The 20,975-nt window shown below is 44.1% G+C and overlaps 1 protein-coding gene across 5 annotated transcripts in view; it reads left to right on the forward strand.

Moving 5' to 3' along the window:
• The window catches only part of MVB12B (multivesicular body subunit 12B), a 100,743-nt gene that overhangs the window by 67,731 nt on the left and 12,037 nt on the right, over positions 1–20,975 (forward strand). For all 5 annotated transcript variants that reach the window (XM_030535657.1, XM_030535659.1, XM_030535656.1 and 2 more), the window contains 2 exons: positions 18,153–18,208; positions 20,540–20,599. In XM_030535657.1, the coding sequence (XP_030391517.1) occupies positions 18,153–18,208; positions 20,540–20,599 (116 nt within the window). The remainder of the gene's footprint in view (positions 1–18,152; positions 18,209–20,539; positions 20,600–20,975) is intronic.

A 20,975-nucleotide genomic window follows, 5' to 3' on the forward strand; every position in this document is an offset into this window, starting at 1 on the left:
AGAGGTATGACTCTCACAGTGAATAAAACAACTTAGAATCTGCAAATGGATTGGATAATGCAAGAAGGTTGCTTCTGTTGTTTATTTGTAATCGGTTCCTCAAATATTCACTTGAATCTGTTTAACTCTTTCAGGCTCTGGCAGTGGTCTCACTTATTTTTAAAGGTGCTTCTGTATATTTTCATGTATTCCTATCATATACGTTACACAGGGCCTTGGCAAGGTCATTCAGATCCTCTTTTACCATATGTTGTATTTCCCAGACATGTTAGGGGTTAGCGGAGATGATTGTTTCTCATATAGTCATATGTGACATAGGGGACCACACTTTCGCACCTCCCTCTGTGAATATCTTAGACCTTCTGTAAATGAACTGTAAAACATTACACACATTTGTTCAGCTCATAGCAACAAGAGTATATTTTTAGAACTAAATCAGGTATTCTAAAAAATAGACCAACACAGACCATTTTCTAAAAAATTCTAAGCCTTTGTTCATTTAAAGTTTGAATGCAAAAATTATGATTATGCATAAGTAACAAAATCTGTTCATTTCAGTAATGTCACTTTATTTCCAATTCTGAGAGTTGTTGCAAAAAAAATTCTCTTGTTTCAGTTTCTAAACTCTCCTATTTAAAAAAAACCCTTCTGAGTTCAGAGACTTTTATAATTACTAAATTGGTTTGTTAGAAGAAGATAATAGCAAATTTCTTCTTTTCATAATTGGACATTTCTTCCCTGTGGGCTAATGTATGCACAGCCCTCGCATACACAATAAGCTGTGCATTTGAAAAGCCATAACTAGCTAATAAGTGCTCTGGTGTCATCAGAGAGTAATGGTTTGCTGATTAGCATAATTCATGACAAATGGTGGTGTGGAATTGGTGGATTGGTTTAGTGGATGATGAATGTATCACAGCCCAGGTTGGATCCTGCCCAGTAGGCTTTGCTGGCTGTCAGCCCTTCTGTTCTTACGCAGGTAGAGCTCATTACTCACCGTGTGAGGGTGCCAGCTTACTGCACAGAAAACTTAATAATACAAGCAACTGCGGTGTCGCTGTTTTCTTTAAGCATTTTCTCAAAATCTGTTCTTCCTATCTAGCCAGTAGCTTGTTTAATTCTTCGACAATGCAATAGGCAGAATTCTATTCAGACTCGCCATTGGTGCCAGGGCGGTCTGGAAGGTCTTCTAGCAAAGCACCGGAGAGATGAATTGCTGCATCTGTCTGAAATATTTTTGTGGGCTATGGGCTGTAAATGTTCTTTTTCCTTTGAGGGTAGGAAAGATGCAATAGGCAGCCATCCATGCTATGAGATGGGCGCATTTATCTCTGACTTGATTAATCAAGGTTGATTTGCATTTACAAATGAGACTGATAAAAATGAAATTACCTTTTCACCTTTAGTGAGGCGGGGAGGATTTGTAGGGTGTCTTTCCTTTAAGTGATAAGCTACTCCTTTACCAATAAGGATGCAAATCCTTAATTTGCATTAGCAAAAGGGTCTAATTATTATATAGATAATTAGCATCTGGAAATGAGGATTATCTTAATTACAAAGCACAATTTCCCTAATAGCTACAAAACTGTAAGTTTGATCTGTGTGAAGACTAGTGACTATTATTATGTAATTAGTAATCACTTTAATAGTGTGGAGTATTTAGATATAATTTTCATATGCAAATGAAATTTACCTGATAGAAATATGTGGCCCTTCTAATGACTCAGAACACTTAAAAATTAAAATACTTTCAGAACTCCAACTTCTGATTTGCAATTTGCTGGTACTTTAGGTGACTCTCCCTCTGCGAGGAAGTGTTAGCACTGGATGGCATGGGTGCTTGTGTGGGGCCAGAGGGCCCATGATGGAGAAGGATGACATCACTGCCAGGAAGCCATTGTGTTCACAGCCCAACTCTGGGTAGCTCCCAGCATTGATTTTCTCTGATCTTTGAAAATCCACCCACCTACCTCCAAAGTAATATGTCCCCACAGCCCCCTCTTCCACCACTCTTCCTCTACAGCCCTCAGCAGCCCCTTGTACATTATAGATGTGGCAAGACCCTGCTGACTTCCTCTCTCTCCTGAGCTGCAGGCTGTGTTCTTTTGGGCACTTGTCAAGGTTTTTCCTCCAGTGAGTACATTCTACCCTCAGGACTGATGCACACGCTCCTGGACACAGGTGTCCAGTGCTCATGGACATGCCTGCTCTGTCAATATGAAAGATGCTGGTTGCATTTCCTTTGCAGTGCTGTGTATTCACACAGCTATAACTTTGGCTCTGGTGGGACAGGACTTACACGCAGACTTTTGTGGGGAATATTTTTATAGTCGTTCTTTCCAAATGTGAAGAGTGGAGACATTCACAGAGACACTTCGTAGCTGTAAACTGTTTTTAATGGTTATAGAAATTTGAATATGAATGAAGCTTCTTGGTGGGTGGGGTGGGTCTTCTGAAGTCTATTATCTGGAGTGCTTTGCCAGTTCATAGCTGCTTCATGGGCATAGGATTTCCAGGCTCTGGAAAAAGCTGTCTGAGGTGAGTATGGTTGTCTGAGTCTGACCTGTCTCCTCTTTTAGCCGCTAGGCCTTTTATAACATTTCTTTGCATTCAGATTATACAGGCTCTAACCCCATCATATGGACCAGGCCCAGCACCTTGATTGGAACCTAGAACCTGCAGGATAGGTGCTCTATTCTCCCAGGCTTTTCCTTTCCTGGCATAAGAAAGGGGTTGGAATGGCACCATTCTGGCCACCCCAACAGACTTTTGCTGTGGCATCTCACTTTGTCAGCCTCATTGGATGTCTCTTGCGCCTTGATAAAGTCTGTGTGTTTAATGGATGGAGTGTGCCTATGCTTGTTGTGACTGTTTGTTTTTATTTTTACTGCACCCGTAAGTGTGTTGGGCACTTACAGAGTAATTAGAAATACTAAGTCCCCGCCATGAATGTCTTCCTGTGGAATTTTGAATAGGATGCTATGAGTGAGGTTGCACACACAAGGCGGGGGAGAGGTGAGGAAGGCCAGTACAGCCCACATGCATTTGGATTGTGCTCATAGGGACAGTCAGGAGAGCAAAGGCAAATCAGCTGACGGTGAAAAGTCAGTGTGCGTAAGTGAAAGCTCATTAGCCCTGTGTGGATGCTCTTGTTCACGAGTGAAGTGTCCTGAGTTTGCTCTAATATAATCCTTCTTGGGAGGATAACGTTAAAGCAGTCTGAGGGCTCTCTACTCCTGAATGAGAGTGTCCACAGGGAGGGGGTTGACATGCTTTGAGTTTTGGCTTCACACTTTTTAATCAACTCGCCTTAACTTTTCTGCCTGTCTCCACCCAGAGGCGACTTTAGTGCTGAAGATGGGGCAGATGGCAACATGTAAATAAATAAAACTCCTGTTCTCCTGGGAAGAGGGTCTGGGTCTCCCGGCTGCATGGCAGTCCAGGCCCGAGCTAGCCCAGGAATGTTTCTGGACAGGTCACAGACCAGCTCGCTTTTTAGCAGGATGCTTCCCACCAAGGGATCATTTAATCCTCAGTGCTGCTCTGGGGGAAACAGGTTTGGCTTTTCCTCTCGTTCACGTTTGCAGAAGGCCTACCTCTGTTTTGACTGGCTCGCTGTGGCATGACACTTCCAGGCGGCAGCCACTCCGTTTTCTCCCAACAGCCTGCTATACCATAAACACCAAACAGCATGTACACTTTCGAAGATGAAATCCTCCAAAATAAAGCCCTACCAAAACAAAACGCTACACTGCATGCACAGCTCTCCCCTGGGGAGAGGATCTGAGAATGAACCACAGGTAATGGCCATAAGTCACTTCATTTAATGCATGGGTAGAAGGGGCCCTCCTACTGTGGTGATGAGCATGGTATAAGAACAGAACAGTGGCCATTGTTAATACTTTGTCTTGTTTCCTCTCATCGTACAAAGTCATCCCCTTGTTTCGTGAGACACTTCAAAGGCAAGTCCCAAGCAGTTCAGTATGAACTTTGGATCATACAGCATCTCCCTGGAAGAAGTACATTGAGCAAAGCCCTACATGATGTCTGTCAGAGCAAAGGAAAAGCCAAGCCCATGTGGCACAATACTGTAACACAATGCAGCATGTTCCATAAATGTGCCCAAGTTCTAACCTAGAGGCTGAAAACAATTCAAATGCAAAAGCCAGGAGCTCTGTAAGGAAGCAGCCATTACTGATCACGGTAAAGGCTCATCAGAAGAGAGGTGTTTGTAACCTCAAATCATGAAACACTACTGCTATGCTGGGCACTGCTTGATATTGTTTTTCAGGTGTTAGACCAAGTTGTACATGCCTGCAGCTCTATGTACCTATGATATAGACAGATATTTACATGTTTAATGAGTTCCAAGGAGTCTCTATCTCATTAAATTTAGATCTGATGGTAATGGAAAAATGCCTATGCTCTTCTTCAGCTCAAAGCCAGAATGCACAGCTTCACACCGCTTTGGGAGACTGTTTCTCTCTCAGACTCTGCAAGAGTCCAGTACACTAGCCTCTTTTGTACCTGCTCTGGTGTCATTAATTAAGGGTTGTTGCCAGGAAGTGGCACTTCCCCAGGTGAGATCATTGAAGTTCTGTATGTGAGGAAAACGTCTAAAGAAGATGTTATTAAAAAATCAATATCTTCATTTGTAAACACTTGCAGTTTGAAGGGCACATTTGAAGCTCTCTGCTTACTGCGGATGCTGGTGCAGCCACGGCTCTGAGGGGCTGCTTCGCTGTCCCCATTCTGCACTTGACATTTTTATTTTCTAACAAAATCAAAACCAGGAGTATTTTTAAAAAATGTTTTGTTTGCTGGATGTCTCAGCACAGAACTTCCTATGTTGCAGCAAGTTAGTGACAAAGCCCAGCAGAGATGTAGAGAAATTCTAAGGATCGAGTTCAAATTAACAAAAGGATTTTTAATAATTTTAATAATGATGCAGTCAGCTAGGGCCAAAACACCCATCTTCTGCTTTAATTAATGTTGTTCCAAGTAAAAGAGAGACTTTCCAGTGCTATCTCCATACTGAGCCTTCTTTCTGAAATTGGGAAAGCATGCATTCATCGCAGTTACTCGTGTGGGCGTGAGGTGAGCTAGCAACAGCCACTTGTATCTGATGCGTCTCCAGTTTACTGCTTCTGACTGGACAAAAGCCTGCCAAGTAGGCCTCAGCCCTGGTGTGGCTGTCCCTTGTTAGTCACTGCAGGAGTTATCTGCTCATATTCTCTGTTGTTCCTAATGTGAAGCACACGCACAAATGGGTTTCTGGCTTCCGGAGTTGGAAATTACACTTTGTATCTCATGTGCAGGATTCTCATTCCTCCTCCTAGGATGATCAGATGTCTCGATTTTATAGGGGCAGCCCTGATATTCGGGGCTTTTTCTTACATGGGCACCTATTAGCCCCCTGTCCCGATTTTTCATATTTGCTGTCTGGTCACCCTACCTCCTCCTGAGGTGTTAGTTCAAGGGAATTCCTTTAAAAGTGCCACTAATCTTGGTCCAAGATTGTTGTTCTTCTGGAGCGCAGTGAGTGCCCTGGTAGAATTGGCTCAGAGAGGGTTTTACATAAAGGTTCAGAGCTTTAATTTGTATGTGAATTAAGCAGGATCTGGAACGGTGTAGGCAAAAGTGATGCCAGGGACATCAAATAGCTGAGTGTGGGAGTAAGGGAATGAACAGGCTGAGTTCAGTAGCGCAGCGCTAAACTTTCAGATCTCTCTGCCTCGTGCACAAGGGCAGCCTACCCAGCAGTGCCCTGGGGCAGGCGGCCTGTGAGTGTATTCAGTAGTAAGATTAAAGGAGAGAATAACAAGCAAGTGCATGTGGGATGCCTGGAGTCTTTCCCATCACTGTACGCAGCCCAGGTTGTTCTAACAAGAGAGGCCTGGCCACTGTCTTTAGTGAGGGGGGATCCGAGCATGCAACACACACTCTCTGAGAACACGCCTCTTCTTCCAAAGGGCCTGCAAACTGCTTCATTTCATGCCTCCCCCCATCTCAGCTTACCAGTTTGCCCCTCAGCTGAGCAGGCTGGTGCTCTGATGCAAACGTTCTCAACCTTCAGTGATCCAGCCCTTTCTGAATGCTCGTCTTGTCTCTGGATTTGACCCTCTTCTTTCTATCACTCACATTCTGGGGCCCGGCTCTCTGGTCTACTGAGGCCACTTTGTGCCATGCACAACTACTTGGAATAGCCGGTGGGGAATTCCCCTTGCATGGGCAAGCTCTCTGCCCATGGAAGGCTGTGCCACTCCAGTGTAAAGGGAGGGAGGCCAGGTCAGGGGAGCTCCAGAGGCGGGACATAAGCAGGACGGGAGAGGGATTGGTGGAGCTCACTTCACTCCCCTGATTCTTCCCTGTCCATTGTGAACCTCGTGCCAGGATATTGCCCCTGCTGCTCTTACCTTCACTAGGGCCACAGGACCAACAACCAACTCTCTGCAGCACAGTTCTGGGGCCAGGACATAGGTAACTCAGCCCTCCAGAACAAAACTGAACCCAGGTGTCCTGGGAGCAAACCCCACATTCCCTCTTTCACAGCTCACCAGCATCCCCCATCTGAACAGAATCCCCTGCTCTCCTCACCATGCAAAGCACAGGGCTGTCCTTGTTCTCCTAGTACAGGTCACTGGCTCCTCCCCTCCCAAAATGCTGCTTGTGGTAGGGGGCTGCTTTCACTTGCTCTCATTAGGCCATTTGACTAATGACTGGAGGAGTCTACTGAGCTGTTCTGAGACTGATGGACTCTTGCTAGTTCTCTTCTAGCAGCCTGTGAAGGCAGCCTCTGTTGGAATGGTACAGATGGCCGGCCCAAACGGCAAAGTAAACTACAATATGTCTTGGAGACACTGTCAGGCTGCAGCTTATTTGTCATGTCATAGAAGCCTATTGGGTTAGGGAGTAACTTTGTTTTTCCCCCATCTCCTGGTCTGAGAAATTATTTACAGTATGTCTGCTCTGTTGGCTGGGAGAGAAGCTGGAGACAGGCCACAATAAACGGGTCAGTTTCTTAACGTGTGGGGATTTTCTTTGTTTAAAAAAAAAAAAGCTGAAGGCAGGAGGGAGGGATCAGCCCATCAATCAGTGAATGCAGCCTCTGGCAATGACAGGCAAATTTAATGGCAGAGGGTTGGGCCAGGGTTTTGGTGGCGGTTGCTGATCTTTTGCTCTTGTTAGTGATGTGCAAATGTGTGTTGGTATTGTTTCATCTGGGGCAAAGCACACTGTTGCACAGAAAAACACACATGTTACTTTTCAGGCTTGATGTTCAGACTGCTATGGACAGAAATGCAAAGGTAGGGGGCTTCTCTGTACAAGATGGAGAATGTGGCTCATTCCAAAAAACTCCTGTCATCTTCATGATCCATTGCAGGGTAATGTAAAGTGTTTTTCCATATTTATGAATAATTTTCCTCTGTACAGAGATACATGACATTTCGCCCTTTTTTTACCTTGGTGTGCTGCAGAATCTCCCATGTGATTAGTAAAGCACTGTTAGTAAAAAGGATAAAATTTTGCTAAAAATGGGATTCTGAGCAGAAAATAGAAATGCACAGATGAGAACCAAAGCTTTGGGTATGTTGGAAGTTAAATAAAGTGTGACACTTAGCAATAAAACACTTTATTCCAAAAGACAAGGATTATAGAGAAGTCTTTTAGAAATCTGTGGAAATTCTTAATTATTTCTAGGTTCTTGAGTGATTCTGGGGGATTTAATAGATTACTGTGTCTCTGCTATTGAATCTTCTAGGATGTTTGAAAAGAAAGCTCTTAGTATTTGTGTTATCATAGTGCATAGGAGCCAGGTCACGGACCAGGACCTGTTTGTCGCAGGTGTTGTACAGACATAGAACAGAGAGATGGTCCCTGCCCCAAGGGGCTTATCATCCAGAGAAGATTTTTTTCCATTAAATTCTAATAGTTCTCCAAGGTAATTTCTGTAGAACCCCATTGGCTTTGTCCGTATTGCATTCTCCAGGAACGCGGCAGAAGGAAAACGTTCCCATCAGTCATGTCACACGCCTTTCTCAACAGAAAATACTCACCTGGAGCGATATTGCTGAGTCCAGCAGCCTTTTAAATGGGTAAGAATGAGCCACAGGGCAGTGGGTAAGAATGAGCCAAAGCATAAAGTACACGTGTGTCCCCAGCCACGCTGTGAGGGGCTTCCTCCCACCAACTGGAAAACTTCATGTGCTAATAGAAAAAAACAAAACATTTTCTAAAATTGTGTGTGACGGCCAAATCTATGGGGTGGCAAAGCCGGAGTAAGTGAAACCTGCTCCCCTTCTTCCACCCTGCTCAGCCTGTTGTTCTTACGGCTGCTAAAATGTTGCTTTGGCCCGATCCTACCTGGTACTGAATGACCCCAGCACCAGGGAGTCCAGTTGCAGTTGAGAAGACTCATGGCCCTGCAAGATTCAGAGGGCATTGGAGAGAAGGGCAGGACATTTCTGTTCCTTACAAAAACGTAATGGTATCCAAGGATAATTATCAAGCAGCAGAAATGCAGAGGATGAAAGACACATTGAATACGGTGCAGCTTCCTTAGCAACATGAGCATGGGAGGTGTTGTGACACCCGAGCCTGCTCATAAGGATCACTAGCACGCCAGGCACATCACTTCCAGACAATGGGTCTGTGCCATTCACCTGAGAGCAGAACTTGTCCCTTTAGAACTCCTGCCTTCTCCAACTCCCCTTTGGCATTCACACTGCTAACTTCACTTTCAGCTCCAGCTAGTAACACAGGTTATTATTTGGTCTCCTTCCAATAACCGCCACTGCTGGAAGGGTGTGCGTGAAAACTAGCAGAGTGTGCATGACCTGCAGCGGATGGAGGGATTACTCCGGGCATGGCTTTGGCATATCCTTGCTTGTCAGACTCTTCTGCCTCTAGCAGAAGCGAGGTTTCACACACACAATTTGAACCTAACGTGTCTATAGGCAGCCGACCTGTTCTACACTGGAAACAACACTTCTCCTCCTCCTCCTCTGTGTCCCCAGCAGCTCTGTCCTGTCGACTGTGAGCTCCTTGCAAAGCACTGAGCCCATTCTCATTACCCCATAATTAATAATCAGAATTGCAGAGAGTATGTATCTTCTAAAGGGAAAACCATCTGCACCATCACAGCAGATTTATCAGGAGGTGGCAATTGTCCCTGAATCCTGCGCAAACCCCACGTACGCTGTTGCTGTTGGTTGCCCATAGAACAGACACCAAGGCTGAGATTTGCAAAGGAGCCTCAGGGAGTTAGGTGTCTGGCTCACATTTGAATTGCAGTGGGATTTGAGTACAAAGTGCCCTTAGCGTCTATTGAAAATCCAAGCCTCGAACAACTCATGGCCAGGTCTCCTTATGAATAGAATTGATTATTTATATGGCAGTAGCCTCAAGAGGCGCCAGCCAAAAGCTGAACCACATTGTGCGAGCGCTGCACAAACATATTATGTCCTTGCCCTAAAGTACTTGGGCAATCCATTGAATTTACTATCTCAGATTAGTGATACCATCTCTTTTAGCATTTGTCCTTGGTGTCTGCAAATGAAGCATCGTGTCTTTTTTTGGTATATTGATTTAATTTCACAATGGATAGTGATCTTTTGTGTGAGGAGCTACCAGATTTGAACTCTAGAGTTGCCCGCATTCTATGCCAATCATTAACTTGTTCCCACATAGTCCCACGTTCTCGGGGGAAACAATGAAGACGTTATTTCCCTCTGGTAGTTGTTCGGCTGAAAATGGTGTTTTCTTTAACCAGGTGAGCTTTGCCATTTTCATGAGACTGAAGCTATCTTCTGAGATACTTATCTCTGTAGAACACAAACACTGCACTGTGCTTTCAGATCTGGAGAGAGGCTTACAGAATTTTGTACTATTGCAGCAAGCTGGTTTTAGAATCTAAGGAAACTTAAATGTTAAAAATGGCAGCAATATATTCAGTGTTTTCATGGTTAATGGTTAATTTTCATGCAATCGGGAGGGATGTTTTTGCAGGTTTTTATATCAGCAGTTGAAAATTCCTGTATAAAAATGTATGTAAAAAGAAAGCAATAAAAGAAATTCAAAGCTCTCAAATCCTAGGGTGAGAATTTCAGTGCAGAAGTGGCTGTTATTTCCTTGGGACTCCAGGTAGGTAAAACTCTTCCGTGGCTGCATCTCCCTCCACAGTGGTGTGAAGGATTAGTGCTCACTGCAGTGTGCACACGGAACCCTCCAAGCACTAAACCAGCTATTCATCTATACCCAGGAGCTAAATATGACAATGTTAGCATTTTTCATTTCCCTGACGTTACCATTAATAAAGCAATGATCCAAAAGAAGCTTTGCTGAGTCTGTTCTTTATGCTTCCATCACTCACAACTAGATAATTTCACACAGGATCATTTTTAAATTAAATGACGATAAAAGCGCTCTGCTGTTCTGTGTTCACTAGTTCATAGAAGTCTATCAAGTCATTAATGTGTCATGACAAACTGCTAGATGGATACAAGAGTAATGAATTATTTGCATAAATAACAGGTTGAACTTGGTGCTGTGAACCACAGTGACATATGTATCACATCGAGGGTATCTCAGAACCTTTCACAAAGGGTTCATAAAAAGAATTAAAACTTAACATTTTTTAAATCATATTTTCATCATTTTTTAAATGGTCAAAAGCTTGGCTTGAGTTTTGATGCTCTTTGTTATAAAGTTCTTTTTTAATGGCCATTTTAAGAAAGCATCTGATCGCTGGAGGTTTTAGTGAACAATTATACAGATTTCTGTAATCACTATTAATCGCCTCATATTTTTCAAGATAATCACAGCAATTATTATTTAGATTCCTCTTGTATGTGCACATTGTAGAAAAGAACAAGTGCCTATTATACTGAGTAGTGTAGTGAACTACAGTTTAAATTCTTTGTCATCTAGAAACTCATGTTAGCTGATGCTGCCTATGAAAGTTCGTCAGCGTGGTTAAATTAGGGTAGCATTGGCAGATCTGATTATTTAAATCTGGTAGCTTTGCTAAAAATATAGTTATTCTAGGAAGATGAATTACTAATTTAACAACTGAGATTTAGTTGGAATCTACAGCATTAGGAAGAATGCAGCCTCTGTCGTATTGCAAGCAAAGAAGGGTGACAGGGTTGTTTTTTTTCATACTAAAGAGAGAATTTCTAAGTGAACAAGTTGTATTTATAGGACATAGTTTTGTGACATGCCCTTTAAAGGTTAATATTAAATCTTAGTAATTTACAACAAATTGCACTTGGAGACATATCAGATCAGTTAAAAATGAATTCACTATTCTGCAGTTCTACATCAAATGAGATTGTCATTTTGGCTGTCGCTTCCATCATCTGCTGCTTCCTTTTGGGGGAATTCTCTGGGAAATTCCGTCCACCACATTTTGTGTTTTGTGTGAGTGGAATTCTCACTTCCGTCTCCCTGTTCCTCCTGTATCCAATTCCAGTAAATGAGCTAATTGAATGTGACCCTTGGGGAGGAGCTGCATCTGGGAGATAGAAAAATGTTGGCAACTGTTGTTTATTTTCTGAAATTCCTTTTTGCTTTTTCAGTGTAAATCTGAGAAGGGTGCAGGCACCTCACTAATCTGATACAGATGCCATAGACATAGTTATGCAGAGGGAAGGAAACAACTACCCTTTCTTTCCTTCCCTGCATTTCAAATTCTTGGTTTTCCAATACCATGAGACTGTTTCTTTTCTCAGCCTGGTTTCACACATGGAGTAGCTCCTGATTTGACTGTTATGAGGAGAGAATTGGGTTTCTTGGCTTTAGGGTTCCTAGTGACTGTTGTTTCAGAAGGAAAACCCTTAGACTTAGATTACTCCCATCCATTTCTCATAGGAAGAGATATTGTACTGATGCCTTTCAGATCTACCTGGGCAAAGACTAGGCAACCCAGGGAAATGGTGTCTGGATACAGAATGCGTGTCACTTCTAGGTCGTAGAATCATAGAAATGTAGGCCCGGAAGAGACCTTGAGAAGTCATCGAGTCCAGCCCCCTGCACTGAGGCAACACCAAGTAAACCGAGACCATCCCTGACAGGCGTTTGTCCAACCTGTTCTCACTGGTTCCAGTCCATGTCTGGTCAGTAATAACCAAAAGTCATTGCTCTTACACAACTGTTTGGAAGCCTGCCATATATGAAAAGTGTTGGTCTGTCTCCAGTGCAGGGGAGCCACATGCTATCACTGAAATAGCCATCCCAGCATGGTGACGATTTCAGCTTAATAGGAAGGCATGAATTGTCGAGGGACACTGAGTGAACGTGATGCTGGCACGCTCAGAGGTGGAGTGTGCTGGGGTGGGGGGTTGTACTAACTGCTGGGATCTGATGCTGGGCTCTTTTGAGAATGAAAAGAGAGTATTCCAGTTACTTTACATGTGGGTTTGTGCAGGGTTATTGTTTAGATACTGAAATTGATACAATCTCAAATACATTTCAGATCTACGTGATGACTATCAACTTCACACCTTTATGGAAAAGCCCTGCAGAATTTAATAGAGAATGATAATCTTTCTGTAGGACTTCTGCATCACCCTGAGGAATTTAATGGGGAAATATATCCCTGCTGTAGCTTTCTATAGGATAGTTATAGAAACTGATAGAAAGAACACCATTCTCTGCTAAATCTTGCAGGTCTTTAGAATTGATTTTCAGCAGATCCCTATTGATTTCTTGCCTATTTAAATTGTGTAGCACTCTCCCAAAAGGGACAGGTATATAAGTAAGCCAGGATTCCTCAAAAAGTGTTGGCTGAGAATTGCTTGAACCTGAAAGGTTTGCAAAGTCAGTCACTGCCTTAGTATGAGTTTATTAGATCCTTGGAGAAGTCTGGAAGCTTCCCTTGGGAGCTTTCCACATGCACTTAGCACCCAGTGATGGGAGGAGGAAGAGAGTAGTGTAAGGCTGAGAGGGTGACACCATCAGGTATCATCTGTAGAAATAAACGTTTCTGGTTTTGGTTTCTGGGAACTCTGACTTTGTTGTTTCTCCTATTCTGCCTTCCCGTAGATCGGTCACTGATTATTTAGGCTTTCAAGACAGAGTATGTTGGGTGAGTCTTTGTCTTGGCTTCTCAAAGATGTCACCTAGGATATGGGAGCAGTCTTTCTCCTTGGCCATGTCAAACACCAGATGTGTTCCATGCCCTGAGGGAACAGTTCAGGCCTCTGTGTTTCTCCTGCAACCAGCCCGAGGGAAAGAAAATGTTATGGAATTAACCAGCTGCACAGGCCCTGGAACCGCAGTTGTTAAAGAACTGCTGATACCTCCTGAAAAAAGTGGGGAAATGTTTTATTCTGCCAAGGAAGACCCTGTTTTCTGTAGTTCTTTCCCTTGAGGACTATTCCCAGCCACCCAGATACAGGATCTGGATCTTAATGTTTAATCTCTCAGCTAATAACTTTAATTGATATTTTGGTATGTTTTAGTGTGGAGACTTTATTGATGAGGAGTCTTTTTCATTATTATTATTTATTTTATTATTTCTACTTACTTACCATAGATAATAGGATGGTCTCTCACTCACCTTTGTCATCAGTTGTGGATGACTATAGCAGGGTGGTCACCCTGCTCCTGCCCTGGGGGGGTTAAAGCAGCCCTGGAGAGGGCCGTGGTGGGAGAAAAGCTAGGCTGATTGGGGAAGCAGCCATAGGTGGAGCCATGCCCCTATCAGGCCACAGCTGGCCCTATAAGAGGGCTGAGGGCCAGAGACAGAAGAGACTGTCTCTCTAGCTCCCTAGAGAGAGAAGGCCCTTGCTGCCTGGGAAGCTGAGGAGGGTACCTAGGCTGGAGCAGTGCTGGGGAAGGGCAGAGAAAGCTGGGGAGCTCCAGCCTAACAAAGCCCCAGGCTGCAGGCCAAGCTAAGGGCCGACAAAAGCGTACTAGGGCTGCAGAGGGGCAGCCCAGAAATAGGCAGAGGCGGCTGGTCCAAACCCCGCTTGCCAACAATGAGTGGCATACAGACTGCAGCCTGCCCCAGGGAGCGGACTAGATGGTGACTGGCAGTAGCCACTGAGGCAAGGTGGAGATAGAGGGTTGGGGGTTCCCCAGGGTTGGGAGACCCAGATTGTGGGTTACTGCCAGGGCAGAACCCTGACATAGAGGGGCATTGGGGTCTGGAAGGATGCTGTACATCCTGCGTGCAATGGGGCTGGGATTATGTTGCTGTGGGAACCTTCATTTTTCTAATTACTTGACTTTTTAGCTGCTCCATTCCCAGCTTAATGTAGCCCTGAAAAATATGTATGAGCAACAAGGTCTCTGAAAAGTTTTGCTTGTTAGAGTGATTTAAATGCCGTTAGCCAATATGCAAGGTCATGGTGTTTCCTTTGTTTTTAAACTATATCCCTGCCATTGTGAGTAATGCTTACTCCATCCAGCCTGGGGTCCCCTTTTTATGGTGAATCACTAGCTTTTAGCTTTGGAAAAAGAATTTCCTTGCCCATCCTCCAGCATCCCTCTGTTTTCTCTGTTCACGGTGTTGCTGGGTACAGTCGATTGCAGCACAGTTTGTCTATAAGGAACATTTGAATCTCTGGCAGAATGAAAGCAAATATTGCAGGGCTTGGCCTGAGAGTTGCTAACAACTTTTGGAAGTGGCCATTGGAATACAGACCCTTAGCTTGGCACTGTTCCCATCACAGACTGCCAAGCACTCTAGAAAAGCACCAGGAAAAGAGAATCAGAGGTTGTGGATTATGATTATTTTCAACGCAGTGTTGGAGCAGGGGGCATAGAATTAAAAGCTGCCTTCCAATTTCATTTAACTTCATTATGAAATGAACTGGCTGCTAGTAAATTGCAGTTCAGCATCGTCTCCCACTGCCCTTTGAGTGACTCGCACCCATGGCCGGGTACCGACACGCAGCATCTCCCAAGCAGATAGTAGCTGCAGCTCTGCTCATTGTTTCCTTGTCTTTGTTCTGCTCACGCGTCATGTAGCAAAGACGTCCTCATATGGAATTAACATCCGCATTGATTTAAACCCTCACCCTCTCTTGTTAATTACCAGAAACTTCACTTTAGTACTAATGGTGATTTGAAAAAAAAAACAAAAAACACTTGAGGGTTGGATTCTGCCACCCACACTTGCACTAACATCTAATTGTGCAAAGCGGCGCCACTAACATCCGTGTAGCTACTCACGGGGTGATGGGGGTAGAGTCTGGCCCTACGTGGCAGTGGGTCCCAGGGTGATAGTGTGCCATGCCTTGATTGCCTGTTCAGTGATTACAAGACTGAAGCCACCAACTCCAGCTGCCAAGTTCTAGGAGACTGGCTCTCCTAGATGTGCTCGGCTAGCTGAGGGTTACTACTGTGCTGGGGAAAAGAGAGGGAGGCTTCGGTAAGTGGGGGTGACTCCATTCTGCCCCACACCCACATCCCAGCAGCCTCCTCATCTCCCTGCAGCCCCTTGTGCTTTGTTGTTAATGATGATTTAGGCTGTAGTATTGCCCAGAGTGTGCTGGGGGAAATCCTTGCCTGCAAAATGTAAATATGAGCATTAATTGAACATAACTCAATATTGTGGTCAGATCAAATATCCCAATATCAAACATGCTGTTCGCCATCTGGATTCAGATCCCTGCAAGGAAATTTGGGCTTTTGCCCCCAAAATTGCTAGAAACGCTCACAACACTGGGCTTGGAAAAAGTACTTACAAAAACCCAGCATTTTAAATCTCTCTCGCATGGTATCTCATGTTGGAACAGTTGTGGTCCCACCTGCGCTTTGTGTATTGATGTTAAATCTCCAGAAATCAACAGGTGGGGGTGAGGTGCAGGACTCTTCAGATAGTGGAGACACCCGTGGGCACATTTACAGGGAACAGAATAGTTCAGGTGTGAAGTCAGGATAAAGATTCCAGCTGAAACCCCTTTGTTTTGTTAGGAGATTGGTTGGAGAGCAGCCTGCTTCCAGCTGGGCCCTAGTTCTGTTCCAAACAATGTGCATTCTGTGGACTGGCCCCACACTCTCCAAGCAGTGACCCTTGTGTCAAACACAGATATGGGTCTGGTAGGAAAAAAACACTTCACTGTCTCCCCCTTCCTTGCCCCCAGGACAGGTCTGGTGGAGGGACGGACAATGACTGCTTAGTGCACTGTTTGTTTAAACTCTCCTGAATCCCTACGTATTTCAAACCCTTGACTTCTGGTGCTTGCCTAGAACAGCTGAATGTTTTCTGATTGTTCCCTTTAATATATTTTACAAACAGCCTAGTGACGGGCCTGACACGCTGATTCCTATGGGATTACAGCATTAATAACATACTTCCATGCATCATGCCATTTTTAAGCATGATCGTTATGATAAAGGGCATATACTTAATTACAGGCCTGCTTAATTACAGCTCTGTTGAAGCTCGTTTGTTTAGGAGAATGCTAATTGCACTGCTGAGCCTTTGGCACATCCTTACTTTCATCTGCTGGGTTTCTCTGTACTGTGTATCAGCGTTTTTTTAACTACAGTCTCAAAGACTGAGGGAGCCTAGTGATGCATTTCTGAGGCTGTTTTGCTGTGTTAGAGGAACAAACAGACGAGTGTTGGGTTATTTCTTTAATTTCTTTAACAAAATCCATTGTCTGGCTGACCAAAGCATCTCTCTGCCAGGGTAAGAAGTGCTGCTAGTCTCCCAGGTTTGAGAACTTGCTTTGCTCTGTGGCACTGTTTCTTACCTGTATATTTTGTTTGTTGTAACACTGTGGCTGTGTGTTGCTGCCACGCAGTGCCCTGCCTCCATCTGAGTTGGTTTGTCAAAGAAAAATTATATAAAGTGCATGTCACATGTTAAATGTATGAAAATCTTCCTACACCCAACGTACCTGTTGGCTGACGTTAGGCACACAAACCAAAGAGTTGCAAGAATCCTGGCCATTTCAAATCAGAGCCCAAGAAACACTGCCTTGGGTCCAGTGCTTTCCAGAAGAAAACTGTTTGGGGTTAAGGCAGAGGCCACTGCAAGCATTAAACTTGTTTTGAGCACATGGTCACGTCATCTTTTTCTCAGAGCTGAAATGCAAAGATGCTGAAAGGATCAAAGCAAATAACCAGCGTGGATAAATTGTAAAGCCTATTCGAGGCTCAGTGTGCTGGCTTCGAAACGTGCCTTTTTCAGAATTTTATGGGAATTACTGAGAGATGCAGGTTCCAGAAATAATCTAGCTCACCTGGGCTACAGTGCCTTTCAGACTTTCTTTGAGGGTTGCAAAGGCAGTGACAGTACAACAAAGATCCTTATCCTGGTTTAAAAGAGGAAATGACTCAAAGCATATGCAAAACCCACTGCCTGTTCCTAAGGTCATGCTGCAAACCAAGAGAGCCAGGGCAATGTGACTCAAGGCTGCTACCCCACTCCAGGTGTCTCGGATACTCTGATTTCATTGGCATCCACTTCCAGTGGACTGTGTGTTTAGTGCATTATATTTGCATTTGTTTTTTTCCTGTCCAGTGTTTTCATCAGCAGTGGACTGGCAAGGGAAGGTCATTTCTCCTGATGGTTTGGGAGGCTCCGTTTCATCTCTAGTGTCAGGATTTTTTTTTAAAGGATTGCAAACAAGTTTCTAAGTCTCTTTTCCAAACCTCCCCCTGTAAGTCTGCCTGTGGGATGCTTAGCGCCTTATGTTCTCAGGGGCAAAACCCATCTTGTCCTCTGAATCAAACATTTGATTTTTCTCTCACTAAGAAAAAGTGCTACATTCCGAGGGCTCTTTTTTTATGTAGCAGTTTATATGCAAACTGTTACTACACAGTAGGTGGCAAGTGAAAGTCTGTCCTTTTAAGCCATCTGCATTTGGTTTGGGCTCCAGACGCTGCCCCTCTTGAGAGTCCAACCAAGTTGGGAGCAATTTCATAGAACACAGTGTATGAAATTGTGCCAATGGCCAGAATGAGACTGGATGTTATCATGGATATACCTCACTGCCCTCCTGTGCTTTGAACTGGCAGGACAATTGGGAGAGTCAACAGACTGGTCTGCCCTGATTGATTTTTTACCCTGGTATGTTATTGCCAAATGTCGATGCGATTCATACATGGTATGTTTCTGGAAACTCAGTAAGTTATTGAACATCAGAATATTGATGTAAGATTTCAACTCTCTGTTCATCTGTATTTTTCAGCCATGGATGGAGTGCCTTTTATGATCTCAGATAAGTTTGCCTGCGCTCCTGAAGGGGTAAGTTACTGTCATCATTCTCTAGGGTAAAGCTCACCGTCATGTGGAGGGCACTCACAAGGCATAAGCACTAGTTAAACTTGTGGAACATAACTGGTGCATAGTCCTGGTGCTGGCTGCCTGTACGAGGGTGAATTTCACCAGTGACTGTAGATGCACCTAAGAACACTTTTGTTTGACATGTGGCTGGCTGTTTAGATTGATTCACCAGATCATTTCTAAAAGTAAATTCCTCTATTAGCTGGACCCTTGATCGCTGCCAAGATTGAGGTGATCATGAGTAAATTCCTGGCTGCATTGAGACTGTCTGTATATGTTGAAAAAAAAAAAAGCAAATACCTGTTATTCCAAGTCTAAGTTAAATCTGTTGTCCCTTCCCTGCCTAGGGGTGGCCCTGTTCTTTCGGATTCCAGAAGTTGAGTACAAGTCTAATGACACTGTGACTACTGCAGACACTCACTGAGAGTTAGAGATATTGCAGGGTTCTTTTCATCCCTGCTCTTCATAACTCCGCAGAGAGTGGTGCCAAGCTGTGGTGAGACCTTGCACAACTGTGGTATAAGGCTGGTAAGGCACCTTCAAGCCCTCCCCAGTAGCAAAGATGGCAGGGCTGCCATCGCCCAGGAATACTTGATTGAACCAGCACAGTACTGTAATTTGTGTTTAAAAATAAGGGGTTTTCAGTTCTTTGGTGGGAGCCCTGGACATTCCATTGCGGGTCTGGCCTGTTGCTGCTGAGCCAAAGTAAAATCGTTCCCAGTCTGCATCTTCGTTAGACCTTGCAGCCCGACTTTCCCAGTACCTGATGTGCTGGTCACAGTGTCATCAAAGTGTTGCTCTGGGACTGCACTTACAGCTGAGAGTCCTGGGCGGTTCCCTATTCTAATGAAACACAATACACATCACTTACATCTTTCTGGGAGCTGCTTAATCTTGAAAAATGCTTGTGATTTTGCACGTGGAGTGCAAGTAACTTTAGCTGACCCAAGGTAGCTTGGTTCCATGGCTACCCTGGCAGGATTCCAGTTTCTGTGGAGAGAGGCTGTGCTGTCCTGTTTACCAATTTCAGTCTAGAAAGTTTAAAGAGGTTGTTATTGTCCTAATGATACAATACTGGACCTCCGCTGGGGTCCAGGCAATAGAAACGTGGCTAGAAAAATGTTTTTAGTATTCATGTTTCCCTCTGGTTTGAGAGATTATATATGCCAAAGTGTATCAAGTGCAGCAGCAAAGCGAGATTGTGTTTCCATGTACAGAATACTGCCAACTGAATTTTGAAGTGAACGTAGTGCTGGTGATGAATTTAGGATTTGCATTGACAGCCCTGCTGATTCGGCACAGGCAGTGACAATGTAAGCTTCTCACACTACCCTGCACTGAGGTTTCTGAACTCAGATCTGTGTCTGTTTCTGAAGGGAGAGGACTCTTGTCCTGCTCAGTTCAGGGTGTATCTGCTGTGATGGGCAGCAGGGGATGCTGGTTAGTTCCTGTTGTGGTGGTGTGTTTTGTGGGAATGGATTCCACAGAGAGTCCCAAATAAGTGCCGTTTAAAGACTTTGGAGTACTGCTTGCCTGGTATTCATTTAAGACTGTATTCTAGAGCGAAATAGCTCTACATTCCATTACCATTCCCCTAATCCAGCCACTATCTCAAGCAATGTCTCTTGAAAAATCAATGTACAAGAAACTATTACTGAAAACACGGAACTGCCTTCTGTGAATTGTTCTTCACGTCCTGCATTTGCTGTTACATCTTTTTTGTTTTGTGATTATAGAAACTCCAGATAAAATGTGATGGTTTTGCAGCCATTGCTGTCTGAAAAGGATCGTTTGTGCGTTGTTCATCCCTTCCACTCACGTTCCCAGAGAACTGGAATCCCCCTGCTGCTAGGAGAAATGCAGAGACGCATTAGGCCAGGCTAATCCTTCCTTAAATTCCTGTGACACCATTGCCACCAGATGGTCAGTGTGGTCAGGCTTTTCCACAGCTAATGCCTCTCCTGCTTATGGCCCCACTGCCATCTAAAATCCAGGGTGTGTTACACACTGTGGTACAATAGCAGTTGTTCTATGTCAGGAAGACAGCGAAGGATTTACCAGTTTTAAATGACCCTGTCAAGAATGGCAAATATTCCTGGTTAGTTATAAGCAAGCATTGCAATCACTGCCCATGGTCCGCCTGCCTCTGTGTCGGTGTGGTGTATTGGGGAAAAAGGTTACATCGATTTTTATAGCTGGTGCCTCTGACTCTCCAGTGACAGAGAATGTATCTGGTGAATTATTCTAAAAACTAAATAGCATGTTTCTGGGGTCTTTGGGGTTTTTTTGTAGATGCAGCAAGTTGATCTCTTGGGCATCACAATCAAATCCCTGGCAGAAATCGAAAAGGAGGTAAGTGGCCCTATGGGACTCTGAGCACAGGCACAGCCAAATCTGTGCTCACATAGCGGTAAGGTTCCCTCCCTTATGGAAAGAATTTAGCTTGCTTTGCCAGGTCACTGCTGGTGGATAAAGTCAACATTAAGTTAAGCCAAACAGTAAGCTCAAAATTACAAATGCCTTTTTTGATTTGCACCAGAAGACGCTTTAAGCGTTGAATCTAACAGCAAAATCTGCACCCTCCATTTAATTCCAGATGTCTCTTTTGTTTAACCTTTCTTTCTCGCTTATTAACAAACTACATGTTTCCCCAAACAGGGCACTGTTTGTGAGGTTGCCTCTTCCATTTCAGGAAGCAATTGAACTCAATTAAGCAGTGCCAGGTAAA

The sequence above is a fragment of the Gopherus evgoodei genome, chromosome 16 (assembly GCF_007399415.2).
Source record: "Gopherus evgoodei ecotype Sinaloan lineage chromosome 16, rGopEvg1_v1.p, whole genome shotgun sequence".
Lineage (NCBI taxonomy): Eukaryota > Metazoa > Chordata > Testudines > Testudinidae > Gopherus > Gopherus evgoodei.